At 45.3% G+C, this 24,958-nt stretch overlaps 1 protein-coding gene across 1 annotated transcript in view; it reads right to left on the reverse strand.

Moving 5' to 3' along the window:
- Nucleotides 1–5,938: 5,938 nt before the first annotated feature.
- Nucleotides 5,939–24,958, reverse strand: part of insra (insulin receptor a) — a 75,067-nt gene continuing 56,047 nt past the window's right edge. The window contains exons 8-21 of the mRNA XM_056236342.1: nucleotides 24,497–24,747; nucleotides 23,549–23,716; nucleotides 23,218–23,416; nucleotides 18,982–19,265; nucleotides 18,740–18,879; nucleotides 18,050–18,209; nucleotides 17,415–17,517; nucleotides 17,247–17,314; nucleotides 16,805–17,034; nucleotides 15,875–15,985; nucleotides 15,541–15,700; nucleotides 13,451–13,580; nucleotides 13,202–13,336; nucleotides 5,939–6,472 (exon numbers count right to left, since the gene is read on the reverse strand). Of these exons, the coding sequence (XP_056092317.1) occupies nucleotides 6,118–6,472; nucleotides 13,202–13,336; nucleotides 13,451–13,580; nucleotides 15,541–15,700; nucleotides 15,875–15,985; nucleotides 16,805–17,034; nucleotides 17,247–17,314; nucleotides 17,415–17,517; nucleotides 18,050–18,209; nucleotides 18,740–18,879; nucleotides 18,982–19,265; nucleotides 23,218–23,416; nucleotides 23,549–23,716; nucleotides 24,497–24,747 (2,494 nt within the window). The 3' untranslated portion in view covers nucleotides 5,939–6,117. The remainder of the gene's footprint in view (nucleotides 6,473–13,201; nucleotides 13,337–13,450; nucleotides 13,581–15,540; nucleotides 15,701–15,874; nucleotides 15,986–16,804; nucleotides 17,035–17,246; nucleotides 17,315–17,414; nucleotides 17,518–18,049; nucleotides 18,210–18,739; nucleotides 18,880–18,981; nucleotides 19,266–23,217; nucleotides 23,417–23,548; nucleotides 23,717–24,496; nucleotides 24,748–24,958) is intronic.

A 24,958-nucleotide genomic window follows, 5' to 3' on the forward strand; every position in this document is an offset into this window, starting at 1 on the left:
TGTAGGACTACTTCCTCCCTTATTGGGAAGTCTTACATGGCGGCTGGTCAGGCAGGCATGGCCCTGCATACCATGGCCATCCTTCAAGCCTACCAAGCGGACGTCTTGAAGGACATGGATGAAGGAGAGGGACTGACGCCCGAAGCTGTCAAAGAGCTTCACAAAGCCACAGATCTGGCCCTAAGAGCCACCAAGCACACTGCTCGGGCTGTAGGTCGCTCTATGGCGGGCTCGGTTGCTGCAGAGCGCCACCTCTGGTTGAATCTCACGGAGATCCGAGACAAGGATAAGAGTTTCCTCCTGGATGCCCCTATCTCCCACTCAGGTCTTTTCGGGGAGGCGGTCAACACGGTGGTTGACAAGTTCCGCGCCGCTAAGTCTCAGTCGGCCGCGTTCAGGCAGTTTATGCCCAGGAGGGTCAGAGGGCCCAGTGACTCCAACCCTCCCCCTTCTCAAACCCGAGAACGCTCTGCTCATAGGGCTGAGTTCCCTACTAGCAGGAGTGACCCGGCTCGCCACCCACCAACTACTGTCTGGGGAGCCCGAGGTCGTTCATTTCCTCGTCAGCGCCCTCACAAGCGCCTTCAGCTGAAGCGGTCCAACAAATCGGCCGCTCCAGCCTCCTCGAGCCGTTCCTGACCCGCAGGGCAGGAGGAGGAGAGCCTCATCAGATCTACGAGGTTGGGACAGACCGCGCAAGCGTTTCTGCCCTCCTCCAGCCGGCTCTCCTCATCCAACCCTGTCACCTTCGCCACCCAGCGTGTTTCGAAGTGCAGGTCCTGTTTCACTCTCTTCACCCAGTCCGGCGCAGGAGGAAGGAGACGCATCTTGCTTTCTCCCCTCGCTCCCGGTGCACGTTACACCCGCCAATCGCTTCCTCAGAGGCACAGTTCTTTTTCCTCTGGAGCAGGCGGACCCAGTTACTTCTATCCAGGTGGTGGTACCCCCCAATACGTGTCAGGACGCCAAGCGCTCTCCTCCACGGTCAACCGCGCCTCCCCATGGAAACCAGCGCGACACCCTACCTCAGGTATGTCCCTTGCACTGCAACACTCCTCTGCCTCTATCACATTTCGTTCAAGAATGGGAGCGTTTACCAGGGGTATCGCCTTGGATCCTTCGCACAGTTCGGCTCGGCTACACGCTTCAGTTTTGTCGCAACCCCCCCTGCTTCAACGGGGTCTTTCCTACTGTAGTCGACAGCGCCGCTCAGGCTTCTGTACTACAGCAGGAGATTTCATCCCTTCTGCTGAAGGGGGCGATAGAAGAGATTCCTTCGGGGGAAGTCGAACAGGGCTTCTACAGCCGTTACTTCCTGGTCCCGAAGAAGGGGGGCGGCCTGCGGCCGATACTAGATCTTCGCCGGTTGAATTTCTCTCTTTACAAAGGAAAATTCAAAATGTTGACGCTGAAGGCCATCATATCTCATATCCGGCGGGGGGACTGGTTCGTGACGGTAGACCTCAAGGATGCTTATTTCCACATCCAGGTCGTACGGCGACACAGGAAGTTCCTCAGGTTCGCCTTTGGAGGGAAAGCGTACCAGTACAGGGTCCTCCCCTTTGGCCTCGCTCTAGCGCCAAGGACGTTCTCAAAGTGTATGGATGCTGCTCTGGCCCCGCTGCGGCTCCAGGGCATCCATATACTCAACTACCTGGACGATTGGCTCCTTTTAGCCCACTCCAGAGAGTTGGTGACTCACCACAGGGACATTGTCCTCCGTCATATTCAGTCTCTCGGTTTGAGGCTGAATACGGAGAAGAGCGTTCTTACTCCAGCTCAGAACACGGTTTTCTTGGGGGTATGCATGGACTCCGTTCTTATGCAGGCCCGTTTGGCTCCTGCACGGATTTCCAGTCTGGTGACATGTCTGTCCCGTTTCGCACTAGGCCAGCATGTTTCCGTGAGCACCTGCCGCAGACTTCTGGGCCTTATGGCCGCGGCCTCCCCTGTGCTACCTCTGGGGCTGCTCCACATGAGACCTTTTCTGTGGTGGATGAAGCTCTCAGGGGCTCGGCCCACGGGGCCAGCCTTTCGCCTATTGAAGGTGTCGCGCAGTTGCTTTCGCGCCCTGTCAATCTGGCGGGACCCCCTCTTCCTTCAGAAAGGAGTCGGTATGGGTGCGGTATTCCGTCGCCAGATGGTTACGACGGATGCCTCTCTGACCGGCTGGGGAGCGGTTTTCGAGGGCAGGCCAGCGTGTGGGGTTTGGACTGGCGAGACCCTCTCGTGGCACATAAACAGCTTGGAGCTGAGGGCTGTCTTCCTGGCTCTTTGCCACTTTCTCCCTTTCCTCGAAGGACACCATGTCATTGTCAGAATGGACAATATGGCAGTAGTGTCCCATGTAAACAGACAGGGGGGTTCACGATCGCGCACCCTAGACAGGCATGCGCGTCACCTTCTCCTGTGGTCCCAGGACAAGTTCCTCTCTCTGAGAGCAGTTCATGTCCCAGGGATTCTGAACCTCGCAGCAGATTTTCTGTCGAGGCAGAAGCTCAGGTCTGGGGAATGGATGTTGAACCGCCAGTCGGTGGCCCTGATCTGGGAGGTGTTCGGAAAAGCGGAAGTGGACCTCTTTGCATCTCAGGAGTCGTCCCAATGCCCGCTTTGGTTCTCTCTGAGCCCTCCAGCTCCATTGGGGATAGATGCGTTCGCCCACCCTTGGCCGATGCAGAAACTCTATGCCTTCCCGCCCATCAAGCTGATCCAGGCGGTTCTGTCCAGAGTGAGGGAGAGCGGAGTCCGCCTCCTTCTGGTAGCCCCATTCTGGCCGTCCCAGCCATGGTTTTCGGAGCTGATCCCTCTGTTGGAATCCTCCCCCTGGGAGATACCGGTCAGGGAGGACCTGCTTTCCCAGCTTCAGGGCAGGATATGGCATCCTCGCCCCGACATTTGGAAGCTGTACGTTTGGCCTATCAGAGGCCGTTAGCTTTAAGCTTTGATCTCCCAACCGACGTTCAGGAGACTATTGCGAATGCTAGAGCCCCTTCGACGAGGAGGCTATATTCCTCCAAGTGGAGGGTGTTCGAGGCGTGGTGCTTAGCACATGATAGGAACCCAGTTAGCTGCCCAGTAGGCTCAGTGCTGGAATTCCTGCAGGAAAAGTTTGCTTCCGGAGCGGCCGCTACCACTCTCAGAGTGTATGTCGCAGCTATTGCTGCTCATAGAGAATCGGATGAGATTCCCTTGGGGAAGCTGAGGTTAGTTTCGGCCTTCATGCGTGGGGTTAGGCGCCTGAAACCGGCTCGCCCCCCTAGTGTTCCCTCGTGGGACCTGTCAGTCGTCCTGGAGGGTTTGACAGAGGCTCCCTTCGAGCCCTTGGAGTCAGCTCCTGAGCGGATTCTGACTCTTAAGGTTGCTCTTTTGTTAGCTTTATCTTCACTGAAGCGGATAGGGGATTTGCAGGCTCTCTCTATTAGTGAGTCATGCTTGGACTTCGCTCCTGGCCTGGTTAGGGTTACCTTGAGGCCGAGGTCGGGGTATGTACCCAAGGTTCTTTCCACGGCGTTCCGCTCTCAGGTTGTTAACCTTAATGCTTTCCACCCTCCTCCTTTTGCCTCTGAGGAAGAAAGGAAACTTAACTTGCTCTGCCCGGTCCGTTCTTTGAAGTTGTATGTAGATCGCTCAAGCGGTTGGAGGAAATCAAACCAGCTCTTGGTATGTTTTGGTGCTGGCCGCCGCGGGCTTGCAGCATCAAAGCAGAGGATTTCCCACTGGGTAACGGACGCTATTTCGCTGGCTTATGAGGTGCGTGGTTTGCCTTCACCTCTTAGCATCAGAGCGCATTCCACCAGAAGTGTGGCTTCCTCTCAAGCTCTCTTTAGAGGGGCCCTCTTGGAAGACATTTGTGTGGCGGCAGGTTGGTCCTCTCCGCACACCTTTGTGAGGTTCTATAATTTGGATCTTGACATGACTCCAGGTTCCCAGGTTCTATCTGCTTGAACCTATCATGGTTGTTATTATTTGGTCTGGTACCGGTTATGGCAGCGCTTAGCTTGGCGAGTTTGGTATTTCGTTCCCACTGCGCTTTCCGCAGCGTTGAGTGAACCTATGAAAGAGAACGTCTCTGGTTACTTACGTAACCTATGTTCTCTGAATAGGGAACGAGACGCTGCGTTCGCTGCCAAGCTCCTCGCGCTGCCGACAGTTTTTCTTTTCGGCAGAGAAATCTGAGGAGAAGATGGCGCGCGCGCGTACATCATGCTACGACGTAAGAGCGTCGGGGCGGAGCCAGCTTTGCGCGAGCGCCATCAGCCAATGGATTGGCGTGATTCTATAGGGCTTCAGGCAATCGGCACATCCAGAGGATATCCCACTGCGCTTTCCGCAGCGTCTCGTTCCCTATTCAGAGAACATAGGTTACGTAAGTAACCAGAGACGTTTTTGGGTGTTATCAGACTCATGTCGTCAGCTGCAGTGCCGTCGGTCGCATAGACTGTATAAGGAGAGCGGCTCGGGAGCGCGCATGCACGTCACATCCGATTGATTTCGCGGTAAATCCGACCCGGAGACTTCACATATAAATATGAATATTGGCCTTCAGAGGTATTAGCAAAACCCGACAAGTGGATCATTGTAATGTGTGATTACAACCCCTTCACACACAGGCAATAAAAATAGGATTCATTTTAGAAGAAAAGTTCCATATAGCACCTTTAAGTTGAAGGTGGATCTTTGTGAAATAGGGTGGTCCTCTATTCTGCGCCTCTATCCAATGATTTTATTTATATATTATTTATCAGTGACCGAAGAGTCCCATTTAGGCTGACATTGTTAAACTTGAAAAGATAGATTTATATTAAATATAAATAAAAGACAACTTCCTGTTTGTGGGATGAATTTTATCATGATCTTGCATTTTTGTCACATGTCTCTTCACAGTTTAGTTATCGCACAAATTGTGCGAATTTGATGTAAAACACTTCCTTTGATAAAACGATCCTCTATCTATGCCCTGTGCTTTGAAAGACTTTCTCACAACCACTCACAAGTTCACACAATTACTCGCAAGAAAAACACGACAGAAACACATCTATTCGCTCTTCTTGAATGCACCTCCCTGCTTTATTTACAGCAGTTATTTCCATTGATATCAAGATTTGACATCTGAAGCCAAAGGCATCTAGTAGATACTCCTGTGCATCTTGGAGTTGCTGGCTGATCAGAGGTCCAGGATGATTAGTAGAATTTTCGGATTAGAAAAAATAAAGATTCGAGACAAACATGTAAAAACATTTCTACAACCGGCAATAACTCGAATGACGACATATCAACTATGTACAAAAACATCAATAATATATTTATATATACTTTTATCATCATCTATACCCACTAAAATATATCAAAGCAGCAACTATTGGTCAATCTGAGGAACTCTTTTAGTCAAAAGTCCTGAAAACAGTTTAAATATCCTTCAGCTGTAAATGTGTGAACACCAGGGGGGAAAAAGAAGAAAAAGAGCACAGGCAAGCAAATAAATAAAAAAATAGAGTCCAAAAATCTGTTCGTTCTCTCTGTGTAGTCTGGAATACTAAGTAGCAGGTAAAAAAGCAGTGTCTTGTACCTGTAGACAGTTTGTTCTTGGAAGGACACTAAATGTCATCCTAGAGTTCCCAAGTTCAACAGGTTTGCCACCAAAGCCAAAAGTGTACAGATTCAGACACAACTCCATGTTGTCATGACATAGGCCACAAACAGAGTAAGGTCACTTTTTTTTTTTCATCTATATTTTGTCTTTTTCTGGAGAGAGTTGGTGGATGAGGAGAGAGTCTGAGGAGATGTAAGGTTTAAAGCAGCCTTCTGGTTGTCTGAGGTTAATTTCACAGTTTGTTCCATTTGACCAGTTCTTGAAACTTGGCAATATATATATATATAAAAAAACAAAAAACAAAACAAAAAAAAACAGAAAAGAAGCAGTTAATGTGTATTTTCTTCTTTAAATAAAAAAAAAAGCCCGCACCCTGTATCATCATCATCATACTGAGGCAGTAAAGAAGAAAACGAACGTCCTGAGATTCCTTTCTGAAGGGCTTCTGATATAGAGCTCAATAAAAGTGAATCTATAAAATGATGAGAAAAAAAAAATTCTAATATAGCTTGATGGGGTTAATAATATTAGGAAGGGTTAGATCGGGGTAGGGATAAGATGCGTCCATTTTTCTTGCCGCCATTCATATGCGTATACGGCAAATGCTCCTCATAACTCCCTCGAAGGCCCACGGATGAGCCCTCGTCCCCATCTAGACAGCACTCCCTCTGAGAGTACGAGGAAGGGTCCAACGGGATGCTCTCCATGTTCTCCAGGTCCATATCAAACTCTTCCGTCTCAGGCGGCTTGTTCTCCTCACTGTAGAAGAAGGAGACCTCCTGAAACGAGGGATGCAGATCCTCCCGGAGCATCTCGATGATTTCCTGGAAGCTGGGCCTCATTTTGGGATTGTAATGCCAACTCATCTGCATCAGGTTATGCCTAGAAGATCAGGAAACAGGAGACATGTCAGTTAAAGACTGATTTCCTTAAAATTCCACTACATTTCTTTATGTTATATGTAAAGGCATATCAGCAGGAAGGCTATCTTCATGGTGAGATCAAAGTGAATAAAAAGTCATACAATTAACAAAAAACTACTCGGTTACTATCGTAACCTCAGTTCCCTGAGATAGGGAACGAGTATTGCGTAGCTATACGCAGTGGGGAAACTCCCTTTCCTCGATTTACTGAAGCCTATATGTAAAACGCATTTGCAGCTGCACAGCCAGCCCCCTGAGCGTCTGACCCGCTCATAGGCTGTGCTGCAGCAACTGCACATCCAATGGCGCGGGCGAATCTGACACACAACCAATAAGCTAGCCAAAACGTCAGAGCCCGTTGAGGGGGCGTGCCCCGCCTATATAGACCCCCGAATTCGCCATTATAGCAGGTTTATACGACTGAAGCGACAACTTCACCAGTTACCATAGTGCGGCCGGCTACGCAATACTCGTTCCCTATCTCAGGGAACTGAGGTTACGATAGTAACCGAGTAGTTCCCTTTCGAACGGTCACTTCGTATTGCGTAGCTATACGCAGTGGGGACAGCATGCAAAACGCCGCACCCTGAGTAACTGGTTGTCCTGCCACTCAGGACCCCTGAGCTAACAGAACAAGCCAGAACCCAATAACATATGCATATACATGTATATATAACAGACCAGACACAGTCGGGTCTGAATAATATACATCATAAAGTCAGTCACCACTAACAGAATATACTAACAAAACCAGATCCCGTCGGGATTATTAGTATAACTTTATTACCGGCCGAAGCGGGTTTATATAATATGTATGTGATTATGCACAGTAATTTTTGTAGACAAGACCAGCCACTGTCAGGTCTCAATCATACCGAAAGCACCTTCGCCTGCAGGGAAGGTACCTCCATATTATAGAACTTCATAAATGTGGAAGGCGAGGACCAGCCGGCCGCATCACAAATATCTTGAATGGGAAAACCAGAAGACCAAGCCCACGACGAGGCCATACCTCTGGTCGAATGGGCCTTGACACCTATGGGGCAAACCTGACCCACTGCGGTGTAAGCCAAAGAGATGGCATCCACTATCCATCTAGACAGTCTTTGCTTAGTGACTGGATCACCCTTAGATCGGCCCCCAAAGCAGACAAACAGCTGTTCTGATTGTCTAAAAGACGCAGAACGCTCCAAATAGATTCTCAACGCCCTGACAGGGCAGAGAAGATTAACCTCCCCATCCTCAGCAGAAGGGGGAAGGGCTAATAGCGTAATAACTTGTGCTCTAAACGGCGTTGAGAGCACCTTGGGCACATAACCATGCCTGGGTTTGAGAATGACTCTGGAGTCATCCAATCCAAACTCCAAACATGCAGGACTCACTGAGAGGGCCTGCAGATCTCCCACTCGCTTGATAGATGCCAATGCCAACAGGAGAGCAGTCTTTAGCGAAAGTGGTTTTAGATCAACCGACTGGAGCGGCTCAAAAGGTGGTCCCCTCAGGGCCCTAAGGACCGTGGAGAGGTCCCAAGGCGGCACCGAAGGGGGCCTGGAGGGGTTAATCCTCCTAGCACCCTTCAGAAACTTTACCACCAGGTCATTCCTTCCCAGTGATTGGCCAGCCACCAGAGCATGGTGCGCTGCGATGGCTGCCACATACACTGAGCGTGGACGGGGTGCGGCCCGCGTCCAGTAGCTCCTGCAGGAAGGCGAGCACCACTGAAACCTCACATGACTCTGGGTCAATACGATTTCTCGAGCACCAGCTGGAAAAACCCGACCACTTTAAAGCATAAAGGCGCCGAGTAGACGGGGCCCTTGCTTCAGAGATAGTGCTTAAGACCCTGTCAGGCAGGTCCCCGGATACCCGTTTAGGGGCCACACATGGAGGGCCCATAAATCGGGTCGGGGATGCCACATCGTTCCGTTGGCCTGTGTGAGGAGATCCTTCCTCATCGGAACAGGCCAGGGGGTCGTGTCCGACAACTGAACCAGTTCCGGAAACCATGGTCTGGATTTCCAGAGAGGAGCCACCAGAAGGACTGGGCATCCGCTCTCCCTGACCCGCTCGATAACCTGTGGGATCATCGAGACGGGGGGAAACGCGTAAAGGGGGCGGCTGGGCCAGAGATGAGCCAGCGCATCCCTGTTTTTCGTGAAGAACACCCTGCAGTGGGTGTTGGCTCTCGAGGCGAAAAGGTCTACTTCGGCCTCGCCGAACCTCTCCCATATTAGTCTGACCGTCTGAGGGTACAGGGACCACTCGCCTAGGGGAGTGTTGCCCCTTGAGAGCATATCCGCGCCCACATTCTGGACGCCCGGGACATGCGCTGCTCTCAGAGAGCTCAGATTGGCTTGTGCCCACATGAGGAGGTCCCTCGCCATCACATACAGGTTGCCTGACCTGATGCCACCCTGGCGATTTATGTAGGCCACCACAGACATGTTGTCTGTACGGATCAAGACGTGGTGACCCCTGAGGTTTGACCGAAAAGCTTTCAGGGCCAAACCAACCGCTTTCATTTCCAGACAGTTGATATGTAAGCTCTGCTCCGTGCTCGACCAGAGGCCGGAGGCAGGCTTGCCCTCGTGCAGCGCTCCCCAACCCATGTTGGATGCGTCTGTAAAAAACACTTTCCTCCTGGAAACTATCCCCATGGTCACCCCCTTGCAGTACCAGTCCTGAGCCCGCCAGGGAACCAGTGTTCTCAAACACCCTTGATTCACCATAATGCGCAGGCTGCCTGACTGCCATGCATGGGTTGGCACACGGCGTTTCAGCCAGTGCTGCAGCGGGCGCATGTGCAGTAATCCCATGTGGAGTACTGATGATGCAGCTGCCATTAGACCAAGCAGTCTCTGAAACCTCTTCAGAGGCGCGCGCTCGCGCGCCCTGAATGCGGCTACCAGTGTCTGCACCGAGAGCGCGCGCTCTTGAGTGAGCCGCGCTTTCATTGTCACCGAGTCCAAAACCGTGCCCAGAAAGACCACAGTCTGGCTGGGATTCAGTTCGCTTTTGGCAACATTGATTGTGAGACCCAAGCATTTTAGATGGCTGAGAATCAAATCCCTGTGCACTATTAGTTCGTCTCTCGACTGCGCTAGCACCAGCCAGTCGTCGAGATAATTCAGCACACGCACTCCCTGGCTTTTCAGCGGGGAGAGCGCCGCATCCATACATTTCGTGAATGTACGGGGTGCCAGAGCCAGACCGAACGGCAGAACGGTGTACTGATATGCCCTCCCCTCGAAGGCGAATCTCAAAAATGGCCTGTGATGAGGGTCGATCTGAATATGAAAGTATGCATCTTTCAGATCCATTGAAACAAACCAGTCCCCCGGGCGAACCTGCGCGAGAATCTGTTTGAGTGTTAACATTTTGAAAGGCCGTCTCATGAGAGCCCTGTTCAAACGCCTCAGATCTAGAATGGGTCTGAGCCCGCCGTCTTTCTTTGGAATTAGGAAATAGCGGCTGTAAAACCCCGAATACATTAGCGCGGGAGGGACTGACTCTATTGCTCCTTTTGCTAATAATTCTTGAACTTCGGTGCGAAGCACGTGATTCACGCCGCTTCTCACCGATGTCTCGATAACCGCCTGGAATTTCGGGGGTCTGCGAGCGAATTGGAGCGAGTAGCCTCGCTTTATAGTGTTTATGACCCAACTCGACACACCAGGGATGGCTTGCCAGGCCATCACTCGTGTGGCTAGGGCGTGACACACTGAATGGGGGGGACCGCCTAACATAGGGGGACCTGATACCCTTATAATGTGATTTGTGCACATACTGAGTGTTTGACTGACTATATAGGCTTTTGCCTGGGGGGAAGTCAGTGTTACAACAGGGCGGGGGCCGCCTAGTGGAGGGGGACCGTGAACCCGTGGGTTGTGATTGTGAAACATGCTCTTTTTGTGCTTTATTTGGGTCGCCGTGAAAACGGCGTTTGTTTGCAGAGACGCGCTCACTGCTGCGGGCCTGTTTACAATAATAAAATCCCCAGCCGCCTGAACTGAACAGGGAGCTGTGGGAAGTTTTGCTGGTTTCTTCGAGGGTGGTCCGGCTAGCGCGAGACACGAGCCCTCTCTCTTTCCCCTCCGTGCTAGGACGACTTCGGAGGCGCCTGGTCGGCCGCGGCGCTGGGTCGAGGACCTTGACGCCTGGGGAGCGGGTAGCGCTTCGCGGGCCTTGACTGGCGCTGGCTATCAGCCGCAGGGCGGGGCTGAGAGGCCTGTTTCGCCGGCTTGGCTGGATGAGGCGAAGGCGGAGGTTTGGGCTTGCTGGACGCGGAGCCCGAACGCTTCGGCAAGAAGTGTCGCATGGCCTGGGACGCTTTCTGTGCCTCCGTGTACCTCTCCGAGAATCCCTTCACCGCCGGGCCGAAGAGACCGGAGCTGGACACCGGAGCGTCGAGAAACCTCGTTTTGTCGGCCTCCTTGATCTCGGTGAGGTTAAGCCACAGATGGCGCTCGAGCACGACCAAACTAGCCATGTTTCTGCCGATGGCTTGTGCTGTAGACTTAGTAGCACGCAGCGCTAAGTCCGTAGCACTCCTCAGGTCCCGAAAAGTCTCCGGGTCCGGGCCAGCCTCGTCCATGGACCGGAGGAGTTTGGCCTGATAGACCTGCAACACGGCCATCGTGTGCAGGGCCGATGCAGCCTGGCCGGAGGCGGCGTACGCGCGTCCAGCGAGGGCTGAGGTGTTACGGCAGGGTTTGTTGGGATGAGCGGCTCTAGCTCGCCAGCTAGCTGCAGAGCTCGGGCAAAGATGAGCTGCCACGGCCTCTTCGAGGGGCGGCAAAGACTCATAACCCTTTTCCGCTGCGCCATCCACGGAGGAGAGCGTCGCGGAAACTGCGGATCCCACACGTGCTGAGTATGGAGCGCGCCAGGCCTTGGTTAGCTCCTCGTGGACCTCGGGGAAAAATGGCGCCGGTTTGTGACGCGGGGCCTGCTGGCGCCCCTCCAGAAACCATCCATCCAGCCGACTACGAGGCGGCTCCTCGGGCGAGGCCCACTCGAGGTCGAGGTCCGCGACGGCCTTCGTCAGTTCGTCCTGGTCACTAATCCGCTGGCCACCGATTGAGAAGCGGTGACGGGGTCGAGAGAGCCCGTCCTCTCGTCCTCAGAAGCGGCGATGGATAAGCTGTCGTCGCGCTCGAGAGATCCGCCGAAGGAGACGAGGCCCGCCACGTGTGGGGGGGGGGGGCGCTGGTCTCCTGCGAACAGGACCGGTGATGGCGTTTGAGTCGGAGAAAGTGAAGCACACAGGGACGCGGCCGGCGTGCGTTCACAAATCTCCATACCCTCCGGTTGCCGTTGGCTGCGACGCTTCTTCTTCCTTGGAACGGAAAGCGTGGATGAAGCGGCCTCGCCGTACCGGGAGAGAGCTAGCCGATTGCGCAGCGCGGAGATAGGCATGCTGTCACAGGCCTCACATCCGCCGGTAGAGAGAGCATTCTCTGCGTGGTCGATCCCCAGGCAGGAAATGCATCTCGTGTGCTGGTCTGCCTCGTGCAGACGGCCTCCGCACGTGGCGCAGGATGGACGAGGCATACTGAAATAGAATGTTAGCAATAAGCACAAAGGATATAAATGTCGCCGGATAGCCACAGGTGAGACGGCGTCAGGAGAAATCGACGTGCAGGCGAAGTCTGCTGAAGAGAAGCACGCTCAGGCTGAAAGGCTTGTCCGACGGCGAATGCTACAGTAAAAAGCTCAGGGACATGTGTACTGTCGCTGAAGGAGTAAAATCTGCTATAATGGCGAATTCGGGGGTCTATATAGGCGGGGCACGCCCCCTCGACGGGCTCTGACGTTGGGCTAGCTTATTGGTTGTGCGTCAGATTCGCCCGCGCCATTGGATGTGCAGTTGCTGCAGCACAGCCTATGAGCGGGTCAGACGCTCAGGGGGCTGGCTGTGCAGCTGCAAATGCGTTTTACATATAGGCTTCAGTAAATCGAGGAAAGGGAGTTTCCCCACTGCGTATAGCTACGCAATACGAAGTGACCGTTCGAAAGGGAACTATATAAGACATTTAAGATTAATATAAGAGAATATGTCTAATACAGTCAGGTGACACATATCAGCTACACACATCTAAGAATTAAAACATTGTCTATTTACATTAAAAACAGTGCAGTCCAGTCAAATATGTTTAACAGTCATTGGCGTTTGACAAGGAAAGCATGATGGTGGTTCTTCACCTTTCAATAAATAACCATGTGTTTAATCTTAAATGACCTAAAAGGGACTATAAAATTCTTATACTAGGATTCATTTGCTATAACTTAAAAATTCCAGTAACAGTTTCTAAGTCAATTTATGAGGATAAATTATAGCTATAATTTCCAGCTTGTTACTAATTGTCTTCTTGTAAGACAAAAAAAATTATAAAACAATTAAACAAAATGTTGAAAAGAAAACAAAGTTTATAGAAAAATCCAAATATTTCTAGCAAATACAGAAAAAATGCATAGCTTAAAATAATAATATAAAAAGATTAATCTTTCGTAATATGCAGGTGAAAATATTGGCAGGGCAAGTAGACTACTATAACTACTGGTCCAACTGACCAGCAGAAAAAAAAAACCTCCATTATGAGCCCAGATACAGTAGGCTAAAGTAAGTATTGAAATAAACACCAACTTTGAGATGTTAACACGGGCAATATGTCAGTAATACACTCACAATCTGTCTGCGCAATTGTCAGGTCTGTCCAGGTATCCTCCCTCCATCACAAACTTAAGGACTTGTTCATTGGACAGTCCCTGGTAGGGCTGCTCAGCCAGAGTACTGATCTCCCATAACACCACACCGAACGACCTTGACAAGCACAACATGGGTCATTAGTGACTAAAACATACCCTAAGCATTCTCCTACAACAATGACGCATGTCTTTGTGTAGTTGTTTGTGTGTGTGCACATGGTCGGCTCACCAGCAGTCTGAATGAGCGGTGAAGACTCCATCCTTCAGCGACTCAGGGGCCATCCATCTCACAGGAAGCAGGCCCTTCCCACCCTTTCTGTAGTAATCCGTCTCATAAATGTCTCTTGTCATGCCAAAATCTGACAGCAGTCAACACAAGACAAAATAACACCATTAGAAAGCGCTTAAAATAATAGATGACTCAATCCACGTACGAGACATACTACAACACATCCCTGTGCTTCGTCCACACTTGTACCTCCTTTTTCATTATGAGCTTGCATTCAGCATCTAATTTTGGCACTTTTGTGTGGCATAGCTAGAATATTTTACTAGCTTTGTGCAGTTATTTTATTTCAGAAACTTGCATACTAGACCCAAGACTAGTTCCACCCGGACAGTGAAACATTTATCATAACTGGACATAATTATACAGTGTTTTTTCATCCACACGAAAACAAAGCACCTGAAGCGACACCTATTATGAAAAAATACATTTTAACAAGGTATTTTTTACAGGAATAATAATAATCGTGGGGCACGATTAATCAGTTCAGAGTGTCTGCCTTGTGTTGATTCTTATGCACAGTAGACAGAAAATGCATTTAGAGTCATCTATATCTACTTTTTACAGGTTCACTTATAATAAAGGAAAACTTAGTACAAGATACTTGTTTAGATATTATTACATTATTTTTATACATTATTAATGTTAAATTATTAAATTATCTTTTTCTTAAAATGTGAGCTATTCAAATACATTTTAATTGAATTATTTTTAACTCTATACTGGGCAAATCAACCTTCGAGAGACAATTTTGAATATTTAACATTAATTGTTTGGTATTGGTATTATCCCTACATCCGACTATGCATACTTCCCTACTACAGTATGTGAAAAACAGTATGTGAAAAGAATAGTATGTCTGAACTCATTAGGCGTAAAGTACCTAGATGACCTACTAATTTCGGTGAGATTAGAAGTGCATATCTGATGTCCACTTTAATATCCTGTTAGGCCATGCTATATAGACCATACTATAACTATAATAGATCATACTGTTTTTAAAAATCACGAAAAGATTGTTTCTCATCAAATGTGGTACCTACTCAGAGTTTAATGCAATTTCAGATGGACCTTTTGGTCGCCAACGTGAACATTTACATCATACCGCTTATTGGATCTACTAACTAGCATACTGACTCCTGAAACTGTGGAAGTTATGTTAGGACATAGGATCGCTCAGGCCGTTGCAAAGGAAATATAGAGACAGGACCTCCTTAAAGGGATAGTTCACCCAAAAATTTTAATTAGCCCATGATTTACTCACCCTCAAGTCATCCTAGGTGAATATGACATTCTTCTTTCAGACAAATACATTCGGAGTTATAAAAAAAAATGTCCTGGCCCTTCCAAGCTTTATAATGGCAGCGATTGTCCGTTTCTGTTTTGAAGTCCATAAAAGTGCATCTATCCATCATAAAAGTGCTCCGCACGGCTCCGGGGGGTTGATTAAGGCCTTCTGAAGCGAAGCCATGCGTTTATGTAAGAAAAATATCCATATTTAACATGTTACAAAGTAAAATAACTAGCTTCCGGCCAAACGAACATACGGATTCCACTTAAGTCTTATGCGAGTACGCAACTTATGCGAGTAATGCGACATACTGCTGATATTTACACTACGCCATGACGCATTACGCTACTTCCGATGTCACAAGTTACATAAGTTGCGCTTTAGGCATAAGTTGACTGCGTATGGCTGTTCGGCCTGAAGCTAGAATTTTAATTTGCAACGTGTTAAATATGGATATTTTTCCTACACAAACGCATGGCTTCACTTCAGAAGGCCTTTATTAACCCCCCAGAGCCGTGTGGAGCACTTTTATGATGGATAGATGCAGTTTTATGGAATTCAAAACAGAAATGGCCATTCACTGCTATTATAAAGCTTGGAAGAGCCAGGACATTTTTTAACAAAACTCCGATTGTATACACCTAGGATGACTTGAGGGTGAGTAAATAATGGGCTAATTTTCATTTTTGGGTGAACTATCCCTTTAAACTTTAAATAAATATACCCCTATCACATTACGTACCACCAATTTTTACGGTCAGGTCTTCGCCCACCATGCAGTTCCTGGCAGCAAGGTCACGGTGCACAAACTTCTTGGCGTTCAGGTAAGCCATGCCATCTGCTATCTCTGCGGCCATTTGAATCATCTCTTTCAGCGTTGGAGGAGGCCGACCTGGGTTATTCTGTAACAAAGTAATCAAACAACACAGTAAAACAAAAATCCAATATTTAAAAAGTCAGTCCTTTTTGGGGGGATTTTAATGTGTAATATAAACTAATCTAATATTCTACCTCATTAAAACGGATCTAAAAGCTCTAGCAAGTCTGATAGTGACACTTCTGGTACGATTTGTTACCTCTGAGTCAGGTCTGAGAGAACGCAGGAAACTCTTCAGATCTCCATGTGTCATGAGCTCCATCACCACTAGAGTAGGCTGGCCTTTAGACACCACCCCCAGCAGCCTCACCTAACCCACAAAAATTATGTTAGTTACTGTACAATACATATCAGAAAATGTCAAAGTCCAACCAGTGTTATTGTTAACTAAACCTAAGACTATTAAATCATTTTCAGTAATTCAAATAAAACCTGAAAAAGCATACGTTGAAAAAGGTGATTCATATTTTTGTTTTTACTGACAATAAACACATTTATAATGTCACAAAAGATTTCTATTTTAAATAAATTCTATTGTTTTAATCTTTTAATTCATTTAAGAATCCTGAAAAATGTATTCCTCGGTTTACACAAAAATATAAAGCAGCTGACACTGACAATAATAAGGACCATTATCAATATTTGAGCACCAATAATAATACATAATAAGTTAACTGATAATGATTGAGCACACAAATCAGAATGATTTCTGAAGGATCATGTGACTGAAGACTGGAGTAATGATGCTGAAAATTCAGCTTTCATATCACAGGAATAAATCACATTTTAAAATATATTGAAATCGAAAACTCTTATTTTAAATTGTAATAACATTTTACAGTATTACTGTTTTACTGTATTTTTGATCAAATAAATGCAGCCTTGGTGAGCATAAGAGATGTCTTTCAAAAACGTAATTATTCCAAACCTTTGAGCCGTAGTGTAAATATAAATATTAGATTAAAAAAGTTGCCTAGGTAACAAACTAGGCAACTAACTAACTAAATGTACTAAAATTTACAATTGAAATGAAAACTGAAAATATAAAAAATAATAATAAACAGTATATAAACAAAACTCAAATAAGACTACAAAACATGCAGGCTGACATGCAAGAGCCATGTCTTACCACATGGTGGCAGCTGAATGCCTTCATCACAGAAGCTTCGTTGAGGAACTCAATCCTCTCTCTGAGGCTGGCCGACTCGTTAACCGTCTTCACCGCAACACAGGACTGTGGCTCGCCTTTAACTATGTCCTTTCCGATGCCCTCATACACCATGCCAAAAGATCCCTGGCCTAACTCTCGCAATAGATTAATCTTTTCACGTGGCACCTCCCACTCGTCTGGCTCATACACTGCACAAACACAACAGACATGCAGGACACACAATGTCAAATTTGAAATGGAGCAGATCTCAAGCAAAAGAGAAAGTCATTTTAAATGTGATAATCTGCCTAAATCGATGGTTAATGTGATCAACTCTTCTATTAAAACAAAATTAAAATGTGCATCAACCCCAGCATTTGCAGCCAAAGGTCACACGCAGAGGGAAAGGAAAATTGCTCACCCTCATCTGGGCTGAAATACTCTGGATTTGGGGAGGTATAAAGTCGCCCAGTTGGACCTTCTGTTTGCCTGGTCAGATGAACACACACAATTAAAGAAATTCATTACTTACCTCACAAAAAAAAACTTTCCTACAGTTTTAATGACAATCACAATTCAAGACACTTACTTTTTCTTGAACATGAAAAAGCCCACGCTTCCCATCACAAGTAGTAAAACGACACAGATCACCGGACCAATCACAATCTTCAGCATGTTGGATGGGTCCACACCTGTTCACATAGACACAATGAAAAAATATATATATAAAAGGTGTGCACTTTCAAACCAAGTTGTGTACAGGTGCAGTACACAATGGAGCAAATAATAATTACAAGATTAAATAAAAAATATTATCTATATACTGATATTAATAGGAAGCCTTAAATACCAAGGAGTATTTTGTTTCAAATGAATATATTGTAAAAACATTTAAAAAATAATTAAAATAAAACCCAAAGCAAACTTAACCAAATAAAAATGACCACACAACAAAACCAATTTATAGTAAAAAAAAAAAAAAAAAACCTTAACTGATGACATCTTCCATATTGAACAACTGTAACATTTGGACCATTTTTCCCTAATGAAGACTAAGAGGTTGAAACTTTGAAATTTGTCCAATAAAACTTTGTGTGTGAATATTTAGTCTTTTTTCCACATATACACACACAAACCTTTTCAAAATTCAGTTATGTGGGTCTTATGCATAATTTAATAACTGAAGACATAATATTCATAGGCATTATGGACAAGCCATCTTACGTAGGTCCTTAACATAGAAGTGTGTTGGCTCTGTCCATGATCCATTGCCTGCCAGGGAGGTTGCTCTGATCCGCACCGTATAGTTCCCAGGGTGCACCACTCTCAGCTTGCAGCCTCCGTCTGCAATATAATTCTTCCTGGATACGCAGTGGTGCAGCTCCTAAGACATAAAGGCATGCAGTTAGATAGATAACCCATATTGCAGTGCACATCGGACTCAAGCCACCCATTATCCAGTGGCAAAGGCTCTGTTTTTATCATGTTTTTAAAATCCATCTCACACTAATACATATAAATATTACTCATCAGACTTTAATGAAACTGCCATAGGTCAGTGTAAACAGTTACAACAGTGTTTCAAATCCATCAACCGAAAAAGGTGCATGTGCCGCTAAGTGCAAAACCATCATGTTTTGCTTTGCTTACAACAATTATTAACCTTTATATAATCATCACTTGTTTACCCGAGGCTTTTTTTAAAACAGCATTAGGAACATTACTACTGTCTCCGGCTGGATTTCTCCATGGTTACAGAAATACACAGCTAATGCAATTATGCTAAAAAAAAGCTTGTTTATTTGGAGATATTTGGAGATTTCAACAGGATTGATAAAAATCAGTTTAAAAGTGCAGCCAGTGTTCATGGGAGCAGAGTGCAGGCTTCGATCTCCATCCAGTGGAACAACTCACCTCTGTATCTCCCAGTCTCTTGTAATGGACTTCATAGAGAATAATCATGCCGTTAGGGGCCTTAGGCTCCATCCACCTGATGTGTACAGAGTACTCAGACACCTCATAGATTATCACACTCACAATGTCATCAGCTTTTTCTGTACAAAAAACATAAACAAACAGATGACAATAGGGGATATAGCCAATAAAAAATAGCTATACTCTATGAAATAATAGATCATAAAATTACAATCCCACACCTTCGGGCATGGTGCGGGCACTGACGTAGGCCGCCATACTGCAGCGAGCTGGGTCATTCTCATGGTTGCAGGCATGAATTTCTATCTGGTAGCTGGTGAAATGGCGCAGACTGGAGATGACTGTTGACTCTTTGGCATGAACAATCAGTGAAATCTTATTGGCCTCTGCTTCCTCCTCTGGGCTACGAGTGGCAGAGCCATTGGGCAACGAGGAGGGCGTAGTGAAAAGACGAGAGGAGGTCCTATTGGCAATGCCCACCAGAGATCTGCGCTGTCTTGATGGCCTGGGTACACAGAAACATGTAAAGAGAAGGAAGTCAGTCTAGATTTAGGTTCAGTCTTAAAGGTGGGTTAAGTCCTTCTGTTGACATTTCCTATTGAAGCAGGTTGTTAGCAGAAACACACTCATTATGAAAGAGAATTTGATTGGACAAAAATACTTATCACCTTTAACACAACTAAGATTTTGTTTTGTTTTTTATTCAAACTTTAATTTGGCAAGGATGCATTAAATTGATTTGAAAAGACATTCGTTTTCTATTCATCAAAGAATCCTGATCACAGTTCCCACAAAAATACTAAGCAGCACAACTGTTTTCAACATTGATAATAATAAGTGTTTCTTGAGCACCAAATCAGCATATTAGGAAGTTTTTTGAAGGATCATGCGACAATGAAGACTTGAGTAAAATTGGAGTGTTAAGTTTGAATGTTTCACAAATATTAATGTTTTTACTGTATTTTTCAGTCAATAGATTTTCATTTAAAAAAATCTTACCAACCCCAAATTATTGAAAGTGGTGTATTTGGTGCATTTAACCAGAAGACAAAGTCTAAATGTGTATCTTTGCTAAAGGGTATTTTGGCCATATTTTAAAGAGTACAACACTAGCATGCATGGACTGCAAGCCACAAAATTTGAGATGGGTCTGTCTGCGGACTGCAAGAGAGGGGCGTAACAGGAAGCGGGCGTAACTTGAAGTTGCCCAAATCACACAGAACCACACGATGTGTCAAACTCAAAACGAGATGTTGTCGGCAAGATGCCAGCTCGTATAAAGACAACGTTAAGAATATTTTCCAGAGATAACCGTGTAAATCGAAGTATATAAGTCATATTGCCGCTTTTTACATTGCAGCAAGGGCAGAGCAAATCATTTGGAACTTTGAGCTTGTCAATCTGTCTCGCTGAGTGTCCCACACATGTCAGCAACACAACACAGTAGATCGCCCTGGAGTGGTCACTTGCCATTATTAAAATGTAAATGCATGGGTAAGATGTCACCTAATGGATGTCGCCTAATTTATTGTTTTCTATACCAGTTTATGACTGTTTCCTCTTTATTTTATGTGCAGGTGTGGTGCTTTTGAGTGACGATTCCTCATTTGTCCTTTATCTGTCCATGTTTGGGCCTAAGTTATGATTCAGGTCGAGGTTCTAGTGCTAAAATTATTTTAATCATCATAATATAATAATTACTTCTACAATAGACTAATGCTTTGGTTTAGACAATATGAGTTTCTTTTAATTTCACATTTTTCTTGCTGTGGTGGCACACCACAACTAAAATGAATACTGAGGAAACACTGCTACCAGAAAATTTTGTATTAAAAAAAAAAAATCTGAACATGTTTTTTTTTACACATGAACCCGTCTCTTCTTTTGTCAACAGGTGTGGTAAACTGGAACACATTTTCAGAGGAGCATAGAAGGACCTACAGAACTCTGTATCTAATCTCCTGTTGCATTCAATGCAATTCTGTCTACAAAGACTGTGAAACCTACAGGGGACGTGGACAGAGGGGAAAACTACAAGGATTAGATTCTACTATTTTTATGTGGCTGGGGGCACTTTCTGAGATCTGATTTTCTATTGGATGTAATGCTCCAGCAGTAGCCCAGAACAGACAATATTAGTGCCAGAACATATTAGATTGGGTTTGCATAAACCCTCATTGTGTTGCCTTTCAATTAAAAGATTTTGTTATGGGTGTGCTTGTTGTTCATTTGTCTCAAAAGTATCATAAGATTTGTTTGTCAGCGGTGCATTTAACTGTTCATTAGTGCTGTGTATATCAGTCAAAACATTTTATCATCAGCAAATCAGGCATACAATAAGACCATACAAAAAGATGTTTACAATTATTTATTAAAAAGAAAAAAAAAGAAATAAATCCCAATTCCAAAAGGATATATTAGTGCTTGCTCCACACTCTAGTTGAGGTGGGATGAATAATTGATAAAACAATACATTGCAATATGGTTTCTTGCGATACATTATCAGTACCCTGGCACTAATGCAGATTGCAGCTTGCTTTACTGTATACCAAAACAAGCATTTCGGTTCTTGAACAGCTAAGAGTCAGTTTAATCAACTGTAGTATGTTCAGTTTATGTTAAACTCATGCGAGAGCGATTCAAAAGCATACGGAACTGTCTGTTCTCTAATCGCTCTGGCGGTACTTTGATGTCATACACCGACCGGTCTGTGCAGAGCTGCTTTATGTCGAAAAAAAACAGTGAGCAATTTGAAGTGGGCGTAAACTGAAGTTGGCGTAACTTGAAGTGGGTGTACCGGTAACCTGAAGTTGGTGTAACTTGAAGTGGGCGTAACGGTAACCTGAAGTGGGCGTAACCTGAAGTTAGCGTAACTTGAAGTGGGCGTAACCTGAAGTTAGCGTAACTTGAAGGGGCGTAACTTGAAGTGGGCGTAACCTGAAGTGGGCGTAACTTGAAGGGGCGTAACTTGAAGTGGGCGTAACCTGAAGTGGGCGTAACCTGAAGTTGAAGGGGCCTAGCTTGAAGGTTGCAGACAGATTCTATTGCAGAATTCCAGTTCATTGGGTTCATTACAAGCATAGCCTCTAGAGGGAGCAAAGGAGCATTTCATGTGGTTTGTTTGAACTATTCTAGTGGTAAACCACTACCAGAGCACCACAGCCTTCAGTTATTTCCTCATATATAAGAGCTCAGGACAGGAGGATTCAGCACTTTTGGTGTGTTCTAAGAGCCAAAGCATTTCCGAGGATAAAATCATCTCAAGTAAAACCATATTTTTATGTCTAAATAAAACAAATCGAATACTTTTTATAGACTGTAAAGTTACTGTGAATAAAACGTGCAGACCATCTGCAAAACTCAACCATAATATGTAGAGCAATGAAGGGTAGCGAGACAAACCACCTGTGTAAGAGTCTGCACTTCCTCTGAATGCGCTGTGGTTGTCCTTGTCAACATTGTCCATCCCTACCACAGACCAGACAACATCTTCAACCCAAAACAAAGATTACACTAAACCAAGGCATGAGAAAAATTTTGTGTGTACGTGGGAGTGTACATGTGTGTGTAAGAGTGGAACCAGATCTTTAGAGCCAGCTGTGAGCTTCTGAAGGCCAAAGATACACATAGAAGGTGGAAACGCACCAAACAAAAACATGTACTCAAGGTCTTGGTGGAGTCAAAAACAACCCGGCGAGGGAAAGCGGTCTGACCACTACTAAGACGGTCAACCCTGAGCTTAGAACTCTGGAGAAAACAGATGAACACCATAACAACATGAACAACTTGAGAATCTTCACCTAGAGGGTCACGTCAGCTGAAGATTGTGACAGCAGCATCTCAGGAGTCTTTGAATAGAAAAATGTCTGTTTCTGAGCCCTTAACACTATTTTGATAATAGGGGGAACTATTTTGATAACTGATCAATCTGTTGATTATTTCATATATTAAATTAGATATTTCACATCTTGCACAATGCTCTCCTTCAAACTATATGAAAACGGTTTGCATAAGTTTATATAATGCAGGATATATAATAATGTCAATAATGTATGCTATATATTGTCTATATATGAAAATTGCATTATATAATATATGCAATATACCGTTTATACAAGAAAGTCTCTATAATGTATTTATGCTATATATTGCCATATTATTAAAAAGTTTATATAATGTGAGCTATGTATTGCAATCACATGAAAGTCTATATAATGCATGCTATATATTGTATATACATTAAATGGTATGTAATATATACATATTATGTTTATATGTACGCTATATATTATTTATGTAAGGAAAATTATATGCTATATAATATATGCTATATATTGAGCGCAAAAATAGTAAAAATGTATCTTTTTTTCATACTAATTTTATTTTCATTACCGATTATATGATTAGTGTTTGCAGTTCTAATGTACACTAGTTAAATGAGGAACCGTGGTATTTACCTGAGCTCAAAGACTTCATTATGGAGGTAGTTCTCAAAGGTTTTGCGGTACTCTGACTCCTCCGCCTCTTTCTTCAGCTGTTTCTCCGTTTTGGGGCAAGCGCAGCAGCGGCTATCTTGGCCCTGCTCCTCGGTTTGGTTCCACTTCTGTTCCTCTTCGTTGTCCACTTGTGTGGGGGCTCTGGTGGGTAGCTTCATTCCTGAACAACAGAAACACAAGGATTCGATTTTGTTCTGCTTTTTATAGATAAAATTCAGATTCTTACCAACCCCAAACTTTTGAACGGTAGTGTGTATGTTTTATATACATATGTTCATGTATGTTTTCTAACCTTTCTGACAGTAATCAAACTTGTAGAGCTCGCTAGCCTCTGGTTGCTGCTGGCAGAAGACTAAGTAGTGTGTGATGTTTCCGTTTGGATCGTTAGGGGGCTTCCACTTCAGAATGATCTGAGATGAGGAATTTGACGAGGATATGGGGTCCAGGGGCACGGAGGGTTCTGAAAACAACAACAACAACAAAAAACTCACCCATTAGTAAATGGAAAAAACAAGAATGATTTTAAATAAGAACAAAGCCAAAAAGGTAGACAAGTAGAACAGTAGACTCTTAACAAAACTCTATTCTGGTTAGACCACATTGTCAGACTAGGTCACCGATGAGACAAGAAGAATAACGACAGCTTCCTCCTAAAAAGGAAGTAGAGGGGCACCATCGATGTCACAGTGTGCGAACCCAACCGTTTGCCAAACCAGAAAGACAAAAAAGAGAGAAAACCCCTGAAGCACTGCTTTCAGCTCTTGCCAACCAGCTGCTGAAACAATGTTTTTTAGCTTAGTGAATGGTTATGTGGTTTATCAGGAAGGAAAGACAAAACAAGCTCAAAAGGAAATCAGACAGACACCTAGCTGCACTGAAAGCAAACCACTTTTTTTTTTTTTCCTAAATCACGGCCTGGCATGATGCTGCACACTGCTTAATGATTTCACACCACTGAAAGTCACCAGTGGCCTATTTTACCAGCCTTTGACCTCTTTTATTCCTCTCCCATACCAAGGCTGCAAGATTACCACTGCTACTGAAATCGACTTAAAGAAAGGACTAGAGAAATGACTACATTTAGTTTTAAACAGGCTTGGTAAGGAGATCATGAATACAAATGCTGTAAAGTGAAAGGTCTTCAAATAGAAAATGGATGTTCTGAACAAGGGCATACAAAAAACTGGTCATCCCAACTTTCTAAATTTCTAAATGAATCAGTCGCATCTGAAGCTCTTACTGGTAGCATTGGTGCGGACATAGATGATTTCGCTCTTTGCTCCGTGGACCTGGTGTTCATCAGAAGCGGAGAGCTGGGTTTTGACCATGATGGCGTACTGTGTCCAGGGCTTCAGAGGGAGGATGAGGTAGCCGGGCTCCTGCTGTTCTTTTCCCTCTGTGGCGCGAGGTGGAGGGTCCACATCTGCTATGACCCAGCTGTTAGAGCCACATGCATCCTGACCATCGAACTCAGTTACATTCTTAAATGGCCTTGAGAAGCAGAGAGAAATGTTAACACAGAAATCACTTCATTAGATTGAGCTAGACACCATTGTTAAAATGGTGAAAATGAAAACGAGGCTGTGAGGGATAGTTCGTATAACCTGGTGTACTGTGTATCATTAAGTCGACAAAACATAAAATATAGTGTTTACTGAAGTTTCCAGAGGACAAAATGCTCTTGATTTCGGATGGTACTTCT

The sequence above is a fragment of the Rhinichthys klamathensis genome, unplaced genomic scaffold (genome assembly GCF_029890125.1).
Source record: "Rhinichthys klamathensis goyatoka isolate OS25496 unplaced genomic scaffold, OSU_Roscu_1.1 h1tg000446l_1, whole genome shotgun sequence".
NCBI lineage: Eukaryota > Metazoa > Chordata > Actinopteri > Cypriniformes > Leuciscidae > Rhinichthys > Rhinichthys klamathensis.